This window comes from Curcuma longa, chromosome 11 (assembly GCF_044706935.1).
Source record: "Curcuma longa cultivar G26 ecotype Majalengka, Jawa Barat chromosome 11, ITB_CL_G26_1.1, whole genome shotgun sequence".
NCBI classification, from domain to species: Eukaryota; Viridiplantae; Streptophyta; class Magnoliopsida; order Zingiberales; family Zingiberaceae; genus Curcuma; species Curcuma longa.
The window spans coordinates 20,099,510-20,117,840 of NC_133871.1; the positions used below are offsets into that span (position 1 = coordinate 20,099,510).

The 18,331-nt window shown below is 39.1% G+C and overlaps 3 protein-coding genes across 3 annotated transcripts; all 3 read left to right on the forward strand.

Annotated features, from left to right (window-relative positions):
* Positions 1–2,493: 2,493 nt before the first annotated feature.
* Positions 2,494–3,968, forward strand: LOC141840825 (uncharacterized). The gene is made up of 2 exons (XM_074728902.1): positions 2,494–2,694; positions 2,772–3,968. The coding sequence occupies exons 1-2, from the start codon at positions 2,494–2,496 to the stop codon at positions 3,921–3,923; spliced, it is 1,353 nt and encodes a 450-aa protein (XP_074585003.1). The 3' UTR covers positions 3,924–3,968.
* A 1,529-nt stretch (positions 3,969–5,497) lies between these two features.
* On the forward strand, positions 5,498–6,708 carry LOC141840826 (protein MOTHER of FT and TFL1 homolog 1-like). The gene is made up of 4 exons (XM_074728903.1): positions 5,498–5,754; positions 5,862–5,923; positions 5,998–6,038; positions 6,231–6,708. Exons 1-4 carry the CDS (start codon positions 5,560–5,562, stop codon positions 6,449–6,451), a joined length of 519 nt encoding a protein of 172 aa, XP_074585004.1. The 5' UTR covers positions 5,498–5,559; the 3' UTR covers positions 6,452–6,708.
* Positions 6,709–8,649: 1,941 nt separating this feature from the next.
* On the forward strand, positions 8,650–18,151 carry LOC141840827 (heat shock 70 kDa protein 17-like). Its single transcript, XM_074728904.1, has 14 exons — positions 8,650–9,645; positions 10,138–10,370; positions 11,146–11,305; positions 11,952–12,197; positions 12,307–12,443; positions 12,573–12,909; positions 13,018–13,179; positions 14,169–14,243; positions 14,330–14,430; positions 14,519–14,588; positions 16,137–16,193; positions 16,300–16,361; positions 17,405–17,477; positions 17,568–18,151. The coding sequence occupies exons 1-14, from the start codon at positions 8,875–8,877 to the stop codon at positions 17,766–17,768; spliced, it is 2,685 nt and encodes an 894-aa protein (XP_074585005.1). The 5' UTR covers positions 8,650–8,874; the 3' UTR covers positions 17,769–18,151.
* The last annotated feature ends 180 nt before the right edge of the window (positions 18,152–18,331 follow it).

The window sequence follows — 18,331 nt, forward strand, 5'->3', positions numbered from 1 at the left end:
AAAATCAGAAATTGAAGAATAAATTGAAACCCAAACCAAAGGTTCAAAAGAAGAATGGAACTAAGCCTTGCTGGACTTGTGGACAAGTTGGACATTTTGCCAAGTTCTGTCCTGAGCGAAAGAACAAGAAAAGAACCAAGGCAATATGCACAACACCAAGACACAAGTCAATGTTGTGACTGCTAATGATGGCACTAACAACGGGTGTGTTTCCTTTAACCCTGAACTAAACTTGATTTATCAACCCAATGAAGTGGTTAGTTGATACAGGTGCTAATGTGTACTGTTGTGCTGATCGATCTGCCTTCCTTACTTATCAGGTAATTGAAGGCACTACCGTGACCATGGGGAACCATTCTCCTGCCAGGGTGTTTGGGATAGGACGAGTTTGACTTGAGGTTTACCTCGGGAAAGGTCCTGTCACTGCATGAGGTGCATCATGTTCCAGCGGTCCAAGCGAAGGGTGGTATTTCAACCTGAAGCGGAGGCCGTATTTGAATTTATTGGAGAACCAAGACGGAGAGCTGGAAAATTCTTATCAGCTCTGAAGGCACAGAGGATGTTAGATAAGGGTTATACTGGTTTTCTGGCCTATGTGGTGGATACAACTCAAGTCAAGGAGCGGAAGCTTGAGGATGTCAGAGTTGTATGCGAATATCCGGAGGTGTTCCCAGATGAGTTGCCCGGGTTAGCCCCGGATAGGGAAGTGGAATTTGAGATCGAACTGGTTCCTGGTACTAATCCGATCTCAAAAGCACCCTATCGTATGGCACCCGCTGAATTGAAGGAACTTCAAGTTCAGTTACAGGAGTTGCTGGAGAAGGGTTTTATTCGCCCTAGTCATTCTCCGTGGGGAGCTCCGGTATTATTTGTAAAGAAGAAGGATGGAACTATGCGTCTGTGCATAGATTATCGGGCACTAAATAATGTGACGATAAAGAACAGATATCCTCTTCCAAGGATAGATGATCTGTTTGATCAGTTGAAGGGAGCTACGGTTTTCTCGAAGATTGATCTTAGATCAATTGACGATATTCTTGTCTATTCAAGGAATCAGGAAGAGCATTCTTGTTCACCCACAGGGAAAATTTCGGCAGTGTAAATCACTCGTTTCTATTAAATTGGAAACTACTTTAAGACTGGTCGCTCTGCTCTGCTCAGTAGTTATTGTCTTCCTCCCGAGCAATTTTCAGAGCAATAGAACATTGCCCAGTAGCTTCGATGGGAAACCCCGTGGCATGATTTAAGATCCCAAGAGAAATGGTGAGACTTTCTTGCTTCTTGCTATATGGCAACTTCTTAAATTAAAAGGGTGGAGTAGCATCAGGCAACAGCAGACAGTAGCTGCAAGGGCCGATGAAGTCCTCAGTCATTCATTAGATCGAGCTACTGCTTTATGGCCGTCCTACGCCTGGAAACATCGCTTTCTGTACCTGTGTCATTACACCTTCTGGAGGAGCAGCCACCCTCTCTCGCAGCAACAGAGACGCCTTTCGTTGTTGCAGAACCCGAGGGCGGTTGCAAACGGGAACACGCTGCTTAACTGCTTTCCTCTCCATCCCTGCTGCTTCTTAACATTGTTTAAACTTTTTCAGCTCGAATCCAGTCTGAGCTTTTCAGATTGAAGATGAGCTGCTCCATTAGCCCATCGCATTGCCAAAAGGTCATTTGGATCAAATTGAGACCAAAATATGGCATTATAAACAGAAGCGAGAAAAGAAGCACGAACAGTACTGGTGCCGTGCTGATGATCAGAAGCGGCATAGGGACTGTCATATTGGAATCCAGCATTATTGATAGATGTGCGAAAAGAAGAGCCAAATGGAAAGGCTTCCTTCTGCATGCATAACAAGCACGCAGACGCAGAAGGAGCATGCACGTAAAGAACATGGTCCCCCATCCCCAATTTCGTTTTCTTTGATTTTGTGAATCGGGCATATGAATCAAAAGACTTATCTCTACCAAAGAGATCTAAATCTCGCCAATCATATCGCTTAAATCAGTAGGTCTCTCTCTCTCTCTCTTCAATGGCTCTGAACTGGAAAAGGCTGGGCTGTGAAGTAGCAACTGATCGAAGTACAATTCTCACAGGATCTTCCTTCGTTATACTTTACGGCCATGCAAGACGCACCCATCCATTCGCCCTTTTCCGCTCTCTTTTTCTGTTTGCTTTCATTTCCATCATTGCACAAAGCACAAAATTAACAAGCTCCAATTAATGCCGTCCTTGGATACTGTTGTCCACTCTTCAATGTTCTTGGCCAGGAACCTTGTCCTCTTTCATAATTTCTGATCTGCAAACGCTTTCGACAGACACTGCCATCTTCTCACATTCTTTTCTCAGTTCATTTTCGAATTCTGTCGTTGCCACTTCGCCTCCAAAACAGGGGAGTTTGGAGTTGTTTCCACCACCAACTTGGAATTTACTGGGATCCAGGGCACGAGCAGGATTCTCATACTGTTAAACTTCAAGAATTCTGGAGAGGAGTGGGGATGTGGAAGATCGCTTCTTTATCGTTTTTTCTCCTCGTAAATCTCCTTCACCTCCGTGCATTGGCCGAAACAGAGAGCTCCGTCGCTCCAATGGACAAGGCGGAGAAGGAAGCACTGTACTCGGTGATCCAAGACTTGGTCGGCATATGGTGGAACGGCTCGGATCTTTATCCTGATCCCTGTGGCTGGACGCAGATACAGGTTCTTACTGTTCGTCAAATCATTGGATTCCCTTTTTAAAGATCTCAAATCTTGATTCTTGAAGATTTTAAGCGCAGGGAGTTTCATGCGATCTGTTCGATGGGCTGTGGTACGTCACTTCCTTAAACGTCGGGCCAATTCTCGACAATTCCCTGGAGTGTTCATCCGATGCCAAGTTCAATCCAAAGCTGTTCCATCTCCGGCATCTCAAGAGCCTCTCCGTCTTTGGCTGCTTCTCCTCTCGCCGGCAACCGCTCACCATTCCATCAAGCAACTGGGAGAGACTAGCTCCGACCTTGGAGAGCTTAGAGCTCCGGTCGAATCGCGGACTCGGCGGCCAAATTCCGGCCAATTTGGGTCAGCTCGGCAACCTCAACTCCCTAGTTCTGGTGGATAACGAATTGACTGGCGAACTGCCAATGGCACTTGCCGACTTGGTCCATCTGAAGAGGCTGATACTCTCCCTAAATAAGTTCTCAGGCCAAGTTCCTGCTCCTCTGTTCTCCGGCATGGCAGATCTCCTGATCTTGGACCTCAGCAACAATTACTTGACAGGCCCTCTTCCTGCTTCCCTCGCCTATCTCAGTTCCCTCCTGAAGCTTGACCTCAGCAACAACCAGTTCCAGGGAAGCCTTCCACCAGAGCTTCCAAAGTTGACGCACCTCTCCCTTCTAGACCTCAGGAACAACTCCCTATCAGGGGAACTGCCAAGATTAGAGTCACTTCAGGATTTGCTCCTGGCTTACAATCCATGGGGAGGCAACCTCTTGGAATTCAGGTGGGCGAATTTGCAGAACCTCTCAACTTTGTATCTGTCTCACATGGGCTTGCGCGGTGCAATTCCTGACGCCATTACAAGCCTGAAGAGATTGAGGTGCCTTGCACTGGACGGGAACCAGCTCAGTGGCAGCGTCTCTGCTAAATTCGCACATCTGCCTTCTCTCACTGCGCTGTACCTCAACGACAACAACTTGAGCGGGCAGCTCGAGTTCCCCGGAGGATTCTACAGGAGGATGGGGAAGAGATTCGCCTCCTGGAACAATCCAAACCTGTGTTACAGTGCTGCGGCCATCACCTCCGGGATTAATGCACCTTGCGGCGTGCCACGATGCGAGCAAGATCAACAACACTCAACTGAAGAGTCCAAATCCAATCAAGTGGTAGAGAATGGCAGCCCGGAGGAGCATTCTGCGTTATGGTGGGGAATCATTTTGGTCGTGTTGTTGTAGAATTGTGAAATTACTGTAAAGAAGCAGGCAGAATGATGGATTAGTTATGGGTTTTAGCTAATTTTTCTGGGGAAAACTAATCAAAAGCGGAGTCTGATGAATCTGTTCGGAGATTTGTTTGATAGCCTTTTTTTCTTCTCAGAACTTTTGATCTGTGTATGTAACAGAAGATGCTAGCTATCAGAGCCTATAGCTGGTAATTAACTGGGAAAGGTGCAGGCTCTCTATTTGAGGTGGATGTTCGCTTCTTTAAATTGGGGTTGTTTAATTGTAGAACGTTCCTTCTCAACTTCATTAATTGTACACGTTCACAAGCTTGAGAAGTTGGCAGACGTGAAGAGGGAAACAGTGGCACCGTGCAGAGGCAACGATGATCGCAGGGTGTTCAAAGGTGGAGAGGTACGTCCTTCTCGCCTTCAAAGACTGCTGCAAATCGGTGTGCTAGCTAAAACATATCGAGTCATGTGCATGGTATGGAGCTCTGTTGAAAATTTAAGAACAAAATCAGCAGTTTCAACAGTCACATTTAAAAATTAGCAGTAGGAAAAAATATTAAAGCCTTGTAGATTCATTATCTCATTTGCAATATAAGAAAATCATCTTCTTAGAAGGAAAAGCAAGCAATCGTCTGTAGAAGATGTAAGACCAGTTAGTGACAATGACTGATGGCTGGATGGACCCAACTCTCAGATTTTGTTGGCTCCTTCATTAGTTAGCTTGAAGTATCTCGATCGTTCCCTGTCAAAATTTGTCTAGTTCCTCCACAATGAATCTTGACATCCTGAAGTCCTTCATCTGATCCCACGCTGCCAACATTAGCTGCTGCAAGTGTCGATGATAGCATGGAGGGGTGGCTAAAGCATCATGGCCCATGAATGGCTACAGCAGTGAACATCTTGAACTCACGGCATTGCCAACTTTACGGCTCTCCAGATTATGCTTGATCTCAGGTCCAATTTGTTCGAGTCCAACTTACCAACTTGGCTAGCTGTGGGAATTAATTCAGCAGCAACAGCAACAGCAACATTTTAAAATATTTGAAAATAAAAATAAAATTAAATATTTTTAAATTTCTTTTCTCCTTCTTTACTACTTTTTAAATTGGAATATAAAAAATTATAGCAATGTACAATAAAATTTACTCTTTTCTTTCCTTTCCTTCTTAATTTATTCTATTCCAAATAAAAATCAAAATATTTCTTTCATTTTTCTCCCCTTCTCTTCCATTCCCACCTTCTCTCATACAAAACGTTAAGCCTTAAGTTAGGTTTCCTCCCAAACAAAACGTTAAGCCCTTAAGTTAGGCTTCCGCCTCGCTCGTATAAATCCCATTCTATGCGAAGTTGGGAACGCAGTGATTCTGCACGTCTGCGTCCCGCCAAATTCCTCCACTGAACTTCTTGTTTACTTCAAATTCCCATGAGGCATAATCCACCTGTGCGGTCGACACCTGTTCGCTTCCCCCATCGCCCTCCACGTGTTCCTTCTCCCCCTGGTCCCACACCAACCCCATCTCATCTCATCTCATCAGCTCGCAACACACCGTCTCCCTGCTATAAATCCTTTCGCATCCTTCTCCGACCTCTCTGCCTCTCCCTCCCTGCTCCGATCCACCAATCAATCAGCAGCTCCAGCCATGGCGGGTTACGTGGACCCCCTCGTGGTGGGCAGAGTGATCGGCGACGTGGTCGACCTCTTCGTCCCCGCCTTGAGCATGACCGTCCGTTTCGGGTCCAAGCACGTCAACAACGGCTGCGACGTCAAGCCCTCCCTCGCCGTCGACCCGCCCTCAGTCCAGATCGCCGGCCGCCCTTACGACCTCTTCACTCTGGTCTACCTCCCATTAATTTTTTGTTCTACTTCGGTAATTATCCATAATTCAAGTCAAACGGAGTTCATTAATTTTGTATATTTTTTTTCTTTTTCCGATCTGCGTAGGTGATGACTGATCCCGACGCACCCAGTCCCAGCGATCCCACGATGAGAGAATGGCTTCAGTGGTATAGTTTTAGTTACCGTCTCTAAGATTTGACTTGTCATACGATCTTTGCGGATTGATCGGTCAATTACTCAGGCTGGTGGTCAACATCCCCGGCGGAACTGATCTTTCTCAAGGTGATTAGATGCTGTTTTTTGCCGTCAACATCTCAAAATATTTATATATTACGTCGTGGTTGATCACAACTGGCACGCGACACTTGTTGCGACGCGATTCTTACACATGGATCTCGTGGTGCGACACCTGTCGAGAAGTGAGCGTTGCTGGTGACTGTTGAATTGACGTGGGTGTCGTGGTGTGGTTGGCAGGGGAGGAGGTTGTGGGGTACATGGGGCCGCGGCCGCCGGTGGGGATCCACAGGTACGCGCTGGTGCTATTCCAGCAGAAGAGCAGGCTGCAGGGGGTGGCGCCGCCGGCGGCGAGGGCCAACTTCAGCACGCGGGCCTTCGCGGCGCACTACGAGCTCGGCCTCCCGGTCGCCACCGTCTACTTCAACGCCCAGAAGGAGCCGGCAAACAGACGCCGCTGAGGTTAAGGATCGATCGACGATCACGTACGGCCTATGCATGCATGCACGCAGAGAATGATTCTCTGCTGTCTTTCAGATTGATCGATCTCTCTCTCTCTCCTTTTTCATCTATCTTTTAGTTGCGTACGTTCCCTTTCTGAATAAATTAGTGTCGATCGTTTGTTAAATGAAGTAATAGGAAGGATCTGTGGGTGTGTTTAATTTGTGATAAACTTGGTCGAGTCTTTGGTGAAATATTAATTACCATATAATTGTGTCTCCGCACTTGTTTTTCATTTATATATTTTTTATCATTGTTAAATTATATTAAATTAGTTTCTTAAAGAAAGCTTCCGATGACAAGGTCTTTCACCATTGGACCAGTTGGACCGTACGTCAGCATCATTACTAGTTAATTATCTTTGTCCAACATAATCACTAACTGATTAAAGACCGATGTCCGACGTGGAGAACCAGACAATGTCTCTTTCTTATATTCTTCAATATTAATTGCATCGTAAAAGAAAAAAGAACTTCAACAAATTCACTACGACGAAAGAAAACCAATCGATCGACCACGACAAACATTTAAAAAAAATGATAATTATATGGATTTAAAGCTTCAGTGGATTGCAACTGGTAATCCTCAGCCTACCCGAACTGAGCATAAACAATGCAAAGCAACGCCGCCTTATGAAAAGGTGTTTTTACCTAATCAAACTTCTTTAACTTTTTTTTATCTCCTAAAATCTTCCTTTATCATATAAAGGGGTGTGAAAAGGTCATTTGCATTGTGCTTTTGTTTTTTTTTTTTAATTTGATCGTTTCTACCTTTATCATAAAAGGTTTTGAAACTTCTATTTTATTTTTATTAAATTTGATCATCTTATTGTTCATTTGAGTGTTCATTGAGGCATCAATTTGATTGGAGTAACGAAGAGGAATTCATGAGTTAGCTATGTTTAAGGAGAGTAAAGTTGATGCCGTCCAAGCAACCTTTGTGGATCCCATGGGAAATCACTAAGTTTGATAATTAGTGTATCATTAGAGTCTAATGGCCATTTTACCAAATCATATCTCTACTATTCATTTTGTGACTAAATTGCACCTTGGTTTAATTAATTGAAATTGCACCTCGAGTTAAATAAATATTGGTATTGCATATATATATTTTAGATTATATTTAATCATAAAAAATGGAATATTTCAAAGTTATTCAAAGATTAGGTATTATTGTTGATTAGTTTATCCTTTAGGCCATTATGTCATGTTTTAGTCCATTCAACCTGATTTGCAAATCAACTATCCTTGTCAAAAATCTAATATTATGCATGATATGATTAAAGTGTTAAAGACGTCTCAATGGCTGCTAAGTTGAAAAGCAACTCGAATATCTAATCTTTTTTTATTGGGACAAATTGGTTCCATATTCTTATTTAATCTTTTGATGTGTTTCAGTTTAAATTAGATGTTTATATCATGTGAAATGAAAATTGATATAATTAAGCTATTTATGGATTCAATGAGGAGGCATAAAGAGTTTCCAAATCATAAAGCATTGGATTATAATTAATATTGTATTCTGGAATTTTTTTAGGGTATATTATAGATGCATGTATAATTGTTTAGCAAAGAGTTAATTACCTAAAGTTATTGTGCCCTCTAATGGACTTATGTTTGAAACATTATCGACAACATATGATTTTATTTGTAAATAATTAAAGATAAAAGGAATATCTGTTCAGAAGTTTTTAAGCTTATAGGAATATCATTAATGGAAGCTTAATTAAGAGGATATATAATTTAATGAATTTTAACAGGGGCGATGAACTGAAAGTGTCTTAAGAATTTCAGGATAAACTCGAAATTGGGAGAAATATTTGGGCCGGGATGTAAAATACACGAAGAAGATCCAACTTCCAAGTCCAAACTCCAAACCTGCCCAATAAAGATGGCATCTCTTCCGTCCATTTATCAACGGCCAAGATCACCCGATGATGCATTCATCCGTGCGCGATGCCGCCGCGCATCCACGTCCATGGATCCCCCAACGCACTACGCTTATTACCAATCGCCACGTGTACTTAAAGTTGACGTGGCAATGCACCATTGGCTTATGGACCCAATTCGTGGGTTTTGCATTTTCCCACGGCTACGCGTATTAAATAATTTTATAAACAAAAAGAAACAAAAAAAGAAAAGAAAACTCCCGAAGTGAAGAGAAGCGAAGCCGAGAGGAAGAAGAGAGATCTCCGCTTCCGCCTCCTTCCACGGAGCTCGACGCGTCGACGCCTTAACAGAGTTAACATCTCGAAACCCTAACCCTATCATCCTCCAATGGTGGGATCTTTCTACGCTTCTCCTTTCTCTGGATTCTGATCCCTTCTTTCGCCTGCTCAAAGCCCCTACGTGATTCGTGGCCGCGCTCAAGATCTGCTGCAACGATGAGGAAATTTGCAGCGGGAGTTTGGATCCTTTTGGTGATTCTTTCAATGCTGTCCTTTTTTCCGACTCTTTCCCAATCTGCTGTTTCCAGCGTCGATCTCGGCTCAGAATGGATGAAGGTGGCCGTTGTGAACTTGAAACCTGGCCAAAGCCCGATCTCAATCGCAATCAACGAAATGTCCAAGCGAAAGTCCCCGGCCCTTGTGGCCTTCCACGGTGGCAACCGCCTCGTTAGCGAGGAGGCCGCTGGGATCGCCGCCCGGTACCCCGACAAAGTCTACTCTTTCGTTCGTGACATGATCGGGAAACCTTACAAGTATGTGAAGGATCTAACTGAGTCGCTCTACCTTTCGTACGACCTCGTCGAGGACTCAAGAGGGGCCGCCGGTATCAGGATCGACGATGGCGTGACCGTGTATAGTGCCGAGGAGTTGCTTGCTATGGTACTTAGCTATGGAATTAGCTTAGCGGAGTCTCACGCGAGGGTCCCTGTGAAGGATGCTGTAATTTCGGTGCCACCGTTCTTTGGCCAGACAGAAAGGAGAGGATTAATTCTGGCTGCTCAACTGGCGGGGATCAATGTGCTTTCGCTGATTAATGAGCACGCAGGAGCAGCTTTGCAGTACGGCATTGATAAGGATTTCTCAAACGAGTCGCGACATGTGATATTTTACGATATGGGTTCCAGTAGTACCTACGCTGCTCTAGTTTACTTTTCGGCATACAGTGCAAAGGAGTTCGGGAGGACGGTCTCGGTAAACCAGTTTCAGGTAATTTTCGATTCTATTCTAACTTTTTGCCTTCTTCCCCACAAATAATTGGTTTTGACCTTTTTTGGAACAAATAAAACACAAAAATGGTGCAAGGTCCTATTATTCATAGAACATAAAGTTCAGAACTACAGATGCAACCTAGGACTTCCAGTTTGAACTCCACTAATGCATTTTAGCACCTTTTCCTATCGTCATCTTACCTAAACATTCATTCTTAAAAATTAAATAGCACCAGGCGTCACTAATAATTCATTCTTAGTGTTAGCTATCCAATCACTCTGATGGATAGCAGTTTCCATGTGCGATATAACTTTTAATTTCATGAAACAGAATATGAATGCCAAATTCCCATTGATTTTATCTACACATATCGTGTGGAATAAGTAATGCCAAATTCCCATAGATTTTATCTACACATATTGTGTGTAATAAGTAAAACCTATGTGGTTTTCATGCTCAATTGCTAACTTATTAGGTCTGATCTAACAGGTAAAAGATATTAGATGGGATGCTAAACTTGGAGGACAAGATATGGAATTGAGGCTAGTGGAGTACTTTGCTGATGAGTTCAATAAGCAATTAGGAAGTGGGGTTGATGTAAGGAAGTCTCCTAAGGCAATGGCAAAATTGAAGAAGCAAGTCAAGCGGACCAAGGAAATTTTGAGTGCTAATACAGCCGCGCCAATTTCTGTTGAATCCCTCTTAGATGATATTGATTTCAGGTATAATCACCTATATGTTGACTTTGAACGATATATTACTTTGAACTACTAAAATGCTGAAAATCTGAATTTCTTCCTTTTTAATGACATAAATGTTTTATCTGTGTTATCACTTATCAGTGTTTTAGTCGGACTGCTTCCCATAATCTGTTGCTTGCCTTTCACTTCTAGTAATTGTGCAATTTCCCCAATTATTAACAGATTGTTTAAAATCAGTTATAGATGTCTAGAATTCAATAACTAAGCAGTTAAATGAGTTTTTACAGAGGTTACTTGCAGTTAACTAACTTTTTTTCATTATCTTTTTCTTTTTTTTTTTCCTTTTTCGATCACATGTTCATTGAATTTTAGTTAATGTTATATTTATTAGGATTAATTGGCAAAATTATCATAACCTATACAAGCCTTATGAAACCTATCACACCCTTTTAATTTTAACTTATCATAATCCATGACCGCCTACCAAAATTATAACAATTATCATAAATGTCATAGATTCCTCCATTACCAACTGTCCAACCTGTGATGCTGCCTCGGATATTGACCCGTTAGGTTATTTTGATTAAAGTGATAATGATTAATTCCCATGTCATACCTAATACCTTAATGGCTTACAATTGAAAAGTTAGTGGTATGTTGTATCCGTTATAGTTCTGGTAGGTTGATAGATATGTCAAAAGTCAAAACTATAGGCTACAGAATGACTATTAATTGTGTCTTCTATTGCATATTTTTACAGTGTTGGCTGAAAATATTATCTGTTTGTGTTTTATAGAAGTACCATATCACGGGAGAAGTTTGAAGAACTTTGTTCAGACTTATGGGAGAGGGCACTTGTTCCAGTAAAAGAAGTGTTGAAACATTCTGGTATAAAGCTAAATGAAATATATGCTGTGGAGCTGATTGGTGGAGCCACTCGTGTGCCGAAGTTACAGGTAGATCACATCAACACTTTCATTAACTTGATCGATATCGTTAGTAATCCTTGCGTTACGGCAGGGACTGGAATCTGGAAACTTATGAGGAACAAATGTGCATACTTTATGTGCCATCCAGATTTCCTATTATAAAATGTTTTATTTCTTTGATGTTGATTTGACAGTCAGACTGAGATTGCTCACTTTTTTTATTCATTTTAATTGCCTGATGTTATTTATCAAATCCTCATCATGTTACAACAACATAACATGTGTCTCGTGCTTCCCGATTTACCCTGGTGACCGATGGGAAATTTCTGTGAGGCCAGGCCGATCATCCCCAGGATTAGTCAGTTCGAAGAGTCGGATACGTGGATTACCAAAAAAAAAAAACATAACATGTGTCATTATAATTCGGTGTTGGGAATAAGCTTATTCGATATTGACAATATCTATTTCTTACTAGTATACTGAAATACTAAGGTCAAATTGTATGGTTATGATGACAAAAAGAAGGTGTATGTATTTCTTTATGTGCAAGATCTTGTTTTCTTGTCCACCTTTCTTAAATAGTTTAGCATTTCAATGTTGGAAGATTATTGGTCAGGAGTGAAAGTAATCTAGTTTCATGTGATGTTAATGTCTTCTTTACATTATTATGCAGGTGAAGCTCCAAGAATTTCTAGGAAGGAGTGATCTGGACAGGCATCTTGATGCTGATGAAGCAACAGTTCTTGGTGCATCATTGCATGCTGCAAACCTGAGTGATGGAATCAAGTTGAATCGTAAATTGGGAATGGTTGATGGATCTTCTTATGGCATTTTGCTTGACCTAGATGGCCCTGAACTTCTGAAAGATGAGAATACTGATACACTACTTATTCCAAGGATGAAGAAAATGCCCATCAAGGTATCACACTTCATTGAACCTGTTCATAAATTCATGTTGAGCTTATCTGATAAACACCTTTCGGACTACAAGCTTCATGGTTCTCATTGTTAAGCTTTTTGTTGAACAGTTATTTAGGTCTTTCAAACATGACAAGGATTTTGAAGCTTCACTCAGCTATGACACAGCAGGCGAACTGCCTCCAGGAGTTTCTTCATATAAATTTGCAGAATATTCAATTTTGGGTCTGTCTGAAGCCAGTGAAAAGTAAGATATCCTTAACTCATATATGTGGATATATGTTTTTAGCTATTAACAGATTTTTTATTAAATTAGTTTTTATGGATGATTTACGTACTTTTTTAGTTGCTTATGCTAACAACCACTTTACTGTAGGTACTCAACTCGCAACATCTCCTCTCCTATCAAAGCCAATCTGCATTTTTCTTTCAGCAGAAGTGGAATTTTATCTCTTGATAGAGCAGATGCAGTCATTGAGATATCTGAGTGGGTAGAAGCTCCGAAGAAAAACACAACAACCGAGAATAATTCCACTACCAGTTTTGATGTATCTTCTGAAACTAGCACAGACACTATTTCACAGGATAGCACAGAAACCTTGAAGGCTGCTGAGGATAACAATATTCCATCTAACTCTCCCGAGTCTGAGAAAGAAGCAATTACTGTTACCGAAAAAATATTGAAGAAGAAAACCTTTAGGATTCCCTTGAAGGTATAAGTCGAATGATTATTCTTCATTGTTTGCTTGTAAATAGTTGCCATTTTTCTTTGAAATTTCAGAGAAGGTGCAATCAACTCAACAGAAATTCATGTTCTGTAGGTAGTGGAAAAAAGTGTAGGTCTGGGGTTGATTCTTCCTAAAGATTCGTTTTTGGAGGCTAAGATGAGATTAGAAGCACTTGATAAAAAAGATGCTGAAAGAAGGAGAACTGCAGAGCTTAAAAATAGCCTTGAAGAGTATATATATTCTATAAGAGAAAAGGTATGTCTTATTTCATTTCCTAGTTTCTAAAGACTTCTTTGAGATAAGCAACTGCTGAGTTGCCTGTGAATAGTTTGAACTCAAATACCAATTTACTTTTTTTGCATATCTAATTTCACTATATAGAATCAGTATTATGAGCTTTGAAATACAATACTTTTATGGTTGGTCACATGATCTATTCCACAAAAATAAAACAATTGTTTCATGGAGGATTAATTTATCACATTCTATCACTCTGTTTTAAATAGTGGTCATGAAGCTAATCACATTGGAATTTATAAACAACAGCTAAAGTTTGTCCTGGAAACTACTTTGAAGATCAACAAACATCTTTTGGGGCAATTTTTTCATACGAAATACATTTAACCAATTATTGATAAAAAAAATCCATATCATATCAATTACAAATATTGAAACACTGACAGATTTACTGAGCAGAGTTTGAGAACTACTGCAACAAGGTTGGTAACTTTTTATAGAAAATGCAAACAAAGCTAGTCTTGGGCCAATATTTTTAGACTGTCAAGAAAATCTAAGAAAAACTATCCTGCTTCATATGTGAGTTATGAAATGACAATAGGATAGACCCTTGCAGAATAACTAAGTATTTAACAATAGAAGATGTGGATCCAATGGTAAATGGATAACCAGCAGCATTTCTAAATTTTTGATGGGTGCAACTGCTAGTTGAGACAATCATAGCTTTAGATAACTGGATGATGCCGTTGCCACCGCCAATCATATCCTACTGCTTGTTCAATTGTGTAGGAAATGTGGACTTGCTGTACATCAGTAGATTTTACCTTTCAACAGCCTGATGACTAACTAATCTTGGTCCTCGGTGCTATAGTTTAAGCTAAATATCACTCTCCACTCTGATACTTAGATTTGCATTCAGATAGTATAGGAACATGTCTCTTCATCAAACTAATATAGATTTGCATCCAGGTCTTCTCTTATCAACTACATCTCTGATCTTATTGCAGATAGAAGACAATGTTGAAGTTGAGAAAGTTTCATCTGAAGAAGAACGCCGCTCCTTTGCAGATAAACTTAGTGAAGTGAGTTTGCTTATTTCTTTTAATGAGTGTACTTGCATATTGCTATCTATGCATTGTGCTTTAGTCATGCTTTTGTATTATTGCAGGTCCAAGAATGGTTATACACTGACGGCGAGGATGCTTCAGCGAATGAATTCAAAGAGCGTTTGGAATTACTCAAAGCCATTGGCGACCCAATATTTTTCAGGTTGGTCATAATTAACTTCAATTAAGGAAAAATGATTACCATGGTTTATTGTGAAGAAGTATAACTATTGCTCGATTTGTTTACTCAGATTGAATGAGTTAAATGCACGACCACTTGCTTGTGAACATGCCCGAGTGTATCTCAGTGAGCTGCAAAAGGTATTCAATGATACTTGAAATTGATCTTTCGAATTTACATTTCGTTTCTTAATTAAATAAAAATCCAGACCAAACATGATGCTGAGCAGATCCTGAACACATTGAAAGTGCATCTGCTTGATTTTTTTTTTTTGCTTTAAATTTTTTCAAGACCCATTTTTAGGATTATATGTTAATAGACTAATGCTGTAAAATTGTGTTTTCATAAAACTGTTTGGTTAGATTATTTAATTAGTGGATTAGAAGATTTGAGATGTAAAATATTTACTCACCTAAGTTTTCTTTGTTTACTTATAACTAAAGTATAATTAATTTGAAACAGTTAGAGTTATTAATATTCTTTTTGACTGTTTTCCATATTATTGTTTTGTGATAAGTTTTTATCCATTCTTGTTAATTGAATTCACTAGTTAAAGTGATTTACTTAAATTTTGCAATCAGAGATAATTTTAATAGGTTATATAGTTTTCCCATGATCACTTAAGAATAAATAATGTTTCTTGATGTTTTACAAAATTATATGCCAAATTATTTAAATAATAAAATATTTCTTAAGTATGTGATTTGATCATATCTATTTTAATGTTAACATAGTTTCAGTAGTGCAATATGTGGTCTTCTCTTCATTATTTACTGGCATAATTAAATAATTCTTTCATGTTCAATCTCCTTAAGAAAATTTTACGCAGCATACGATTCTTTTTGTTAATTCATATCGAGGCATATAACATGGTATTGGATCATGATTTGGAGGACTTGCAGGACAATTGATGAAATTATTCTAGTTAGAAATTGAATTATCATAGAGAATTTATGAGATATTTGTTTAGGGTAGTATAGTGGAACTGTGATTGAGTCAATTTTTGAGGACCATTTTTTTAAAAAAAAATTAAGCTGGTCCAATTTGGAATTGTAAGCTAATTAAATTACAGTTGCAAAATTATTTTTTTTCATAAAATTATTTTTTTATATTTATTTAATTAGTAGATTAGAATATTTTATATGTAGAGAATATTTACTTACCTAAGTTTTCTTTGTTTATCTATGAATAAATTATAACTGATTTCGAAACAGTTAAAGAATTAATACTCTTGGAATATTTCAGAATTGTTGATTTGCTGTAAATTTTTTGTCTATGCATGGTAATTATTGACTTGTTAACTCATGATTAACCCTAAATCAATACTTCATGATGGATTTTTATAAGAAAATTTTATGCACAACATGATTCTTTCTGTTAGACCATATCGAGAGTAACCAATTTTGACTTAACATTGTGCAACAATTCTATTTGTTAGAAATTTTGATCCTTATCCAGCATAGTCAATAGGCAGGGATGTGCTCATTTGTCTCTCATTTGGTCAATATCCCTTCTAATATTATGAGCAGTTAATGTTCAAATGGAGAAAACAAGGTTTAATATTCTTTGTAATGGTTTTCCTAGGGAGGCTTAGACATGGTCTCATCACTGTTGTACGTATCTACTCATTAGCTGCTGTATAATGTGCTGTATAATGTATTGTTTATTTGTTAATTGTATGTTCACAGATTGTAAGTAACTGGGAAACAAATAAGCCATGGATTCCTAAAGACAAAGTTGAGGAGGTATGTTACTGACATTTAATAACTTGATGAATTGGTGGGCATTACAGATATTCTGGTATTTTGTTCTATATTTTTAATATGTTTTGCTTGTTAAAATCATTGTCAGGTATTGAGTGAAGCAGAGAAACTAAAGAATTGGCTGGAAGAGAAGGAGGAGCTACAAAAGAAGTAAGATTTAAGAATTAATAATTGATGAGCTTAAATACACATTTATATTTAATTGCTTCCTTTTCTTGTGCTACTAGTTTGTTCTTATTGGCCAATAGATCTTCCTCTGGTGTTTGAGATGGTTGGTCACTAATGTGAGGAAGGCACATGGAGAGTATTAGGAATAAAATTATTAGTGACAGCGGCCAAACTTGTTCTGTACAAGGGTTTTCCTTATTATTGAGCAACCCATAGTAAATATTTGTTTGCTTTCCATCTCCAGCTTCCATTCCAACTAAATGAGAGGAATGACCTTGCTTCTACAACCTTTCCTAGTTTTTTGTCATCATAATACAATGCAATAGTTGGGATGCATGTCATGGTATCGGTCTTTATTGTTGGTATTCTAGTTAGTTTATGCGGCATTTTATTTTTCATTTAAACATTATAAATGAGGGTGTTTGTTGGTATCTTTTATGTTGTTTAGTTGTGCTACTGCTGCTAAAATTGATGCAAAAGTTTCTTGCACTAATCTTTTTTTCCATTGAGTACTGTTGGTTCTGTAAGTATTATTATTCTCAAATTTGTGGAAAACTAATGTATGCAAACTTGGTTGGACTGCTCAGATCAGTTCCATTTCAATGTAAATCTTGTTCGGCAAAAGTAGTTAAATCAAGTCAAAATCTCATCCAAACCAGTTGAGCTAGTTAAACTAGTTTGACTTTTTTTTATAAGTCTTTAGTTTTCATTTTTAGTATAGTTTTTAGTCTTCATCTTGTATGTTCTTTTTATGGTTTCACGATACTACAATCACTGTAGGACAGGCGACAATTGTCATATCTGCCGTACAGTTAATTCACCTGTATATAACAAAGGTGAAAAAAAAAAAATTCCACCAAAGTCAACGGTTTGTAAGTGATATGATGTACCATCTTCGATGACAACTTTTATTAAGTTTGTAGTTTAATCATCTCTTTTCCCACATTGTTATTCCATGCGAGATTTGGTGCCCTCGAAGCTTTATATAATGCTCATGTCAACTGTCTTTTTTTTCTTTCTTCCAGGACCTCTGTTTTTCTCACACCAATTTTCACGTCAGAAGAAGTAAACCAAAAAGTGAACAAACTTCAGGATAAGGTACGATATTGGTCCCTTTCATGTGTGCATCAGTTGAAGTGCACTGATTTCTCTTTGCGACGACGTTCAATTAATCTTTTTGGTTTCCAGGTGGCCAGTGTTAACAGAATTCCAAAGCCAAAGCCTAATATCGAGAAACCTCCAAAGGAAGAAACAGTAAGCCAAGATAACAATACCAGCACCTCCGATGGCACTTCTGACGAGCCAACATCTGAGACCGAGCAAACTAATGATTCTGTTGATTCATCCAATTCTCAAACTGATCAAGAAAGCGCCCATGACGAGTTATGAGCGTCTCAAGCAGCTGCTAATTAAGCTAAATGGATAGCCGTTCGATTTTCAAGAAATTTAGAGTATCGTCTGATGGTATATGCATAATTCAGTAAAGGCCTTTTTGGTTTTTTACGGTAGAGCAAGGAAAGGGGCGTGCGGCATGCGATATATAGATGATGGGGGTGTCAGTTATTTTATCTAAAGGCCAATATCCCCATCATGATGATCGTATTTTTGCGATGCTTTAGTCTTTTGTTTTGGATTTTATTTTTTTCTCCACGCCTCAATGGCTGCAGAAAGAACATCCCATTTTTCACATGTGCTGATTATCCCCACTTTGTAGAATGGTTATCGTGAACTTCAAACTATTAATCAAAAAGACAAAATCTGAAGAATGAAAAGCAATTATTCTTAGAATTGTTATTTTTCTGCAAAAGATGGATTTGCCATCTTAGTGGTCACATGGTCACACCGGAAAGATAAATCAAGAAATTGTATTGATCACGATGGAAGGGTATTGTATGATTTCATCAGGATTTGAATCCTTGTCAATTTAATTATTCTGTAAGTTTGTTGCGTTG

Bases quoted from the DNA above. Each gene is read 5' to 3' on its own strand.
- LOC141840827 (XM_074728904.1), top strand. From the start codon at position 8,875: ATGAGGAAATTTGCAGCGGGAGTTTGGATCCTTTTGGTGATTCTTTCA. The intron at 10,371-11,145 runs GTATAATCACCT...TGTGTTTTATAG, and splicing joins TTAGATGATATTGATTTCAG to AAGTACCATATCACGGGAGA. The intron at 14,589-16,136 runs GTATTCAATGAT...GTATGTTCACAG, and splicing joins ATCTCAGTGAGCTGCAAAAG to ATTGTAAGTAACTGGGAAAC.
- LOC141840826 (XM_074728903.1), top strand. From the start codon at position 5,560: ATGGCGGGTTACGTGGACCCCCTCGTGGTGGGCAGAGTGATCGGCGAC. The intron at 5,755-5,861 runs GTCTACCTCCCA...CGATCTGCGTAG, and splicing joins CTTACGACCTCTTCACTCTG to GTGATGACTGATCCCGACGC. The intron at 5,924-5,997 runs GTATAGTTTTAG...TCAATTACTCAG, and splicing joins ATGAGAGAATGGCTTCAGTG to GCTGGTGGTCAACATCCCCG.
- LOC141840825 (XM_074728902.1), top strand. From the start codon at position 2,494: ATGTGGAAGATCGCTTCTTTATCGTTTTTTCTCCTCGTAAATCTCCTT. The intron at 2,695-2,771 runs GTTCTTACTGTT...TTTTAAGCGCAG, and splicing joins GTGGCTGGACGCAGATACAG to GGAGTTTCATGCGATCTGTT.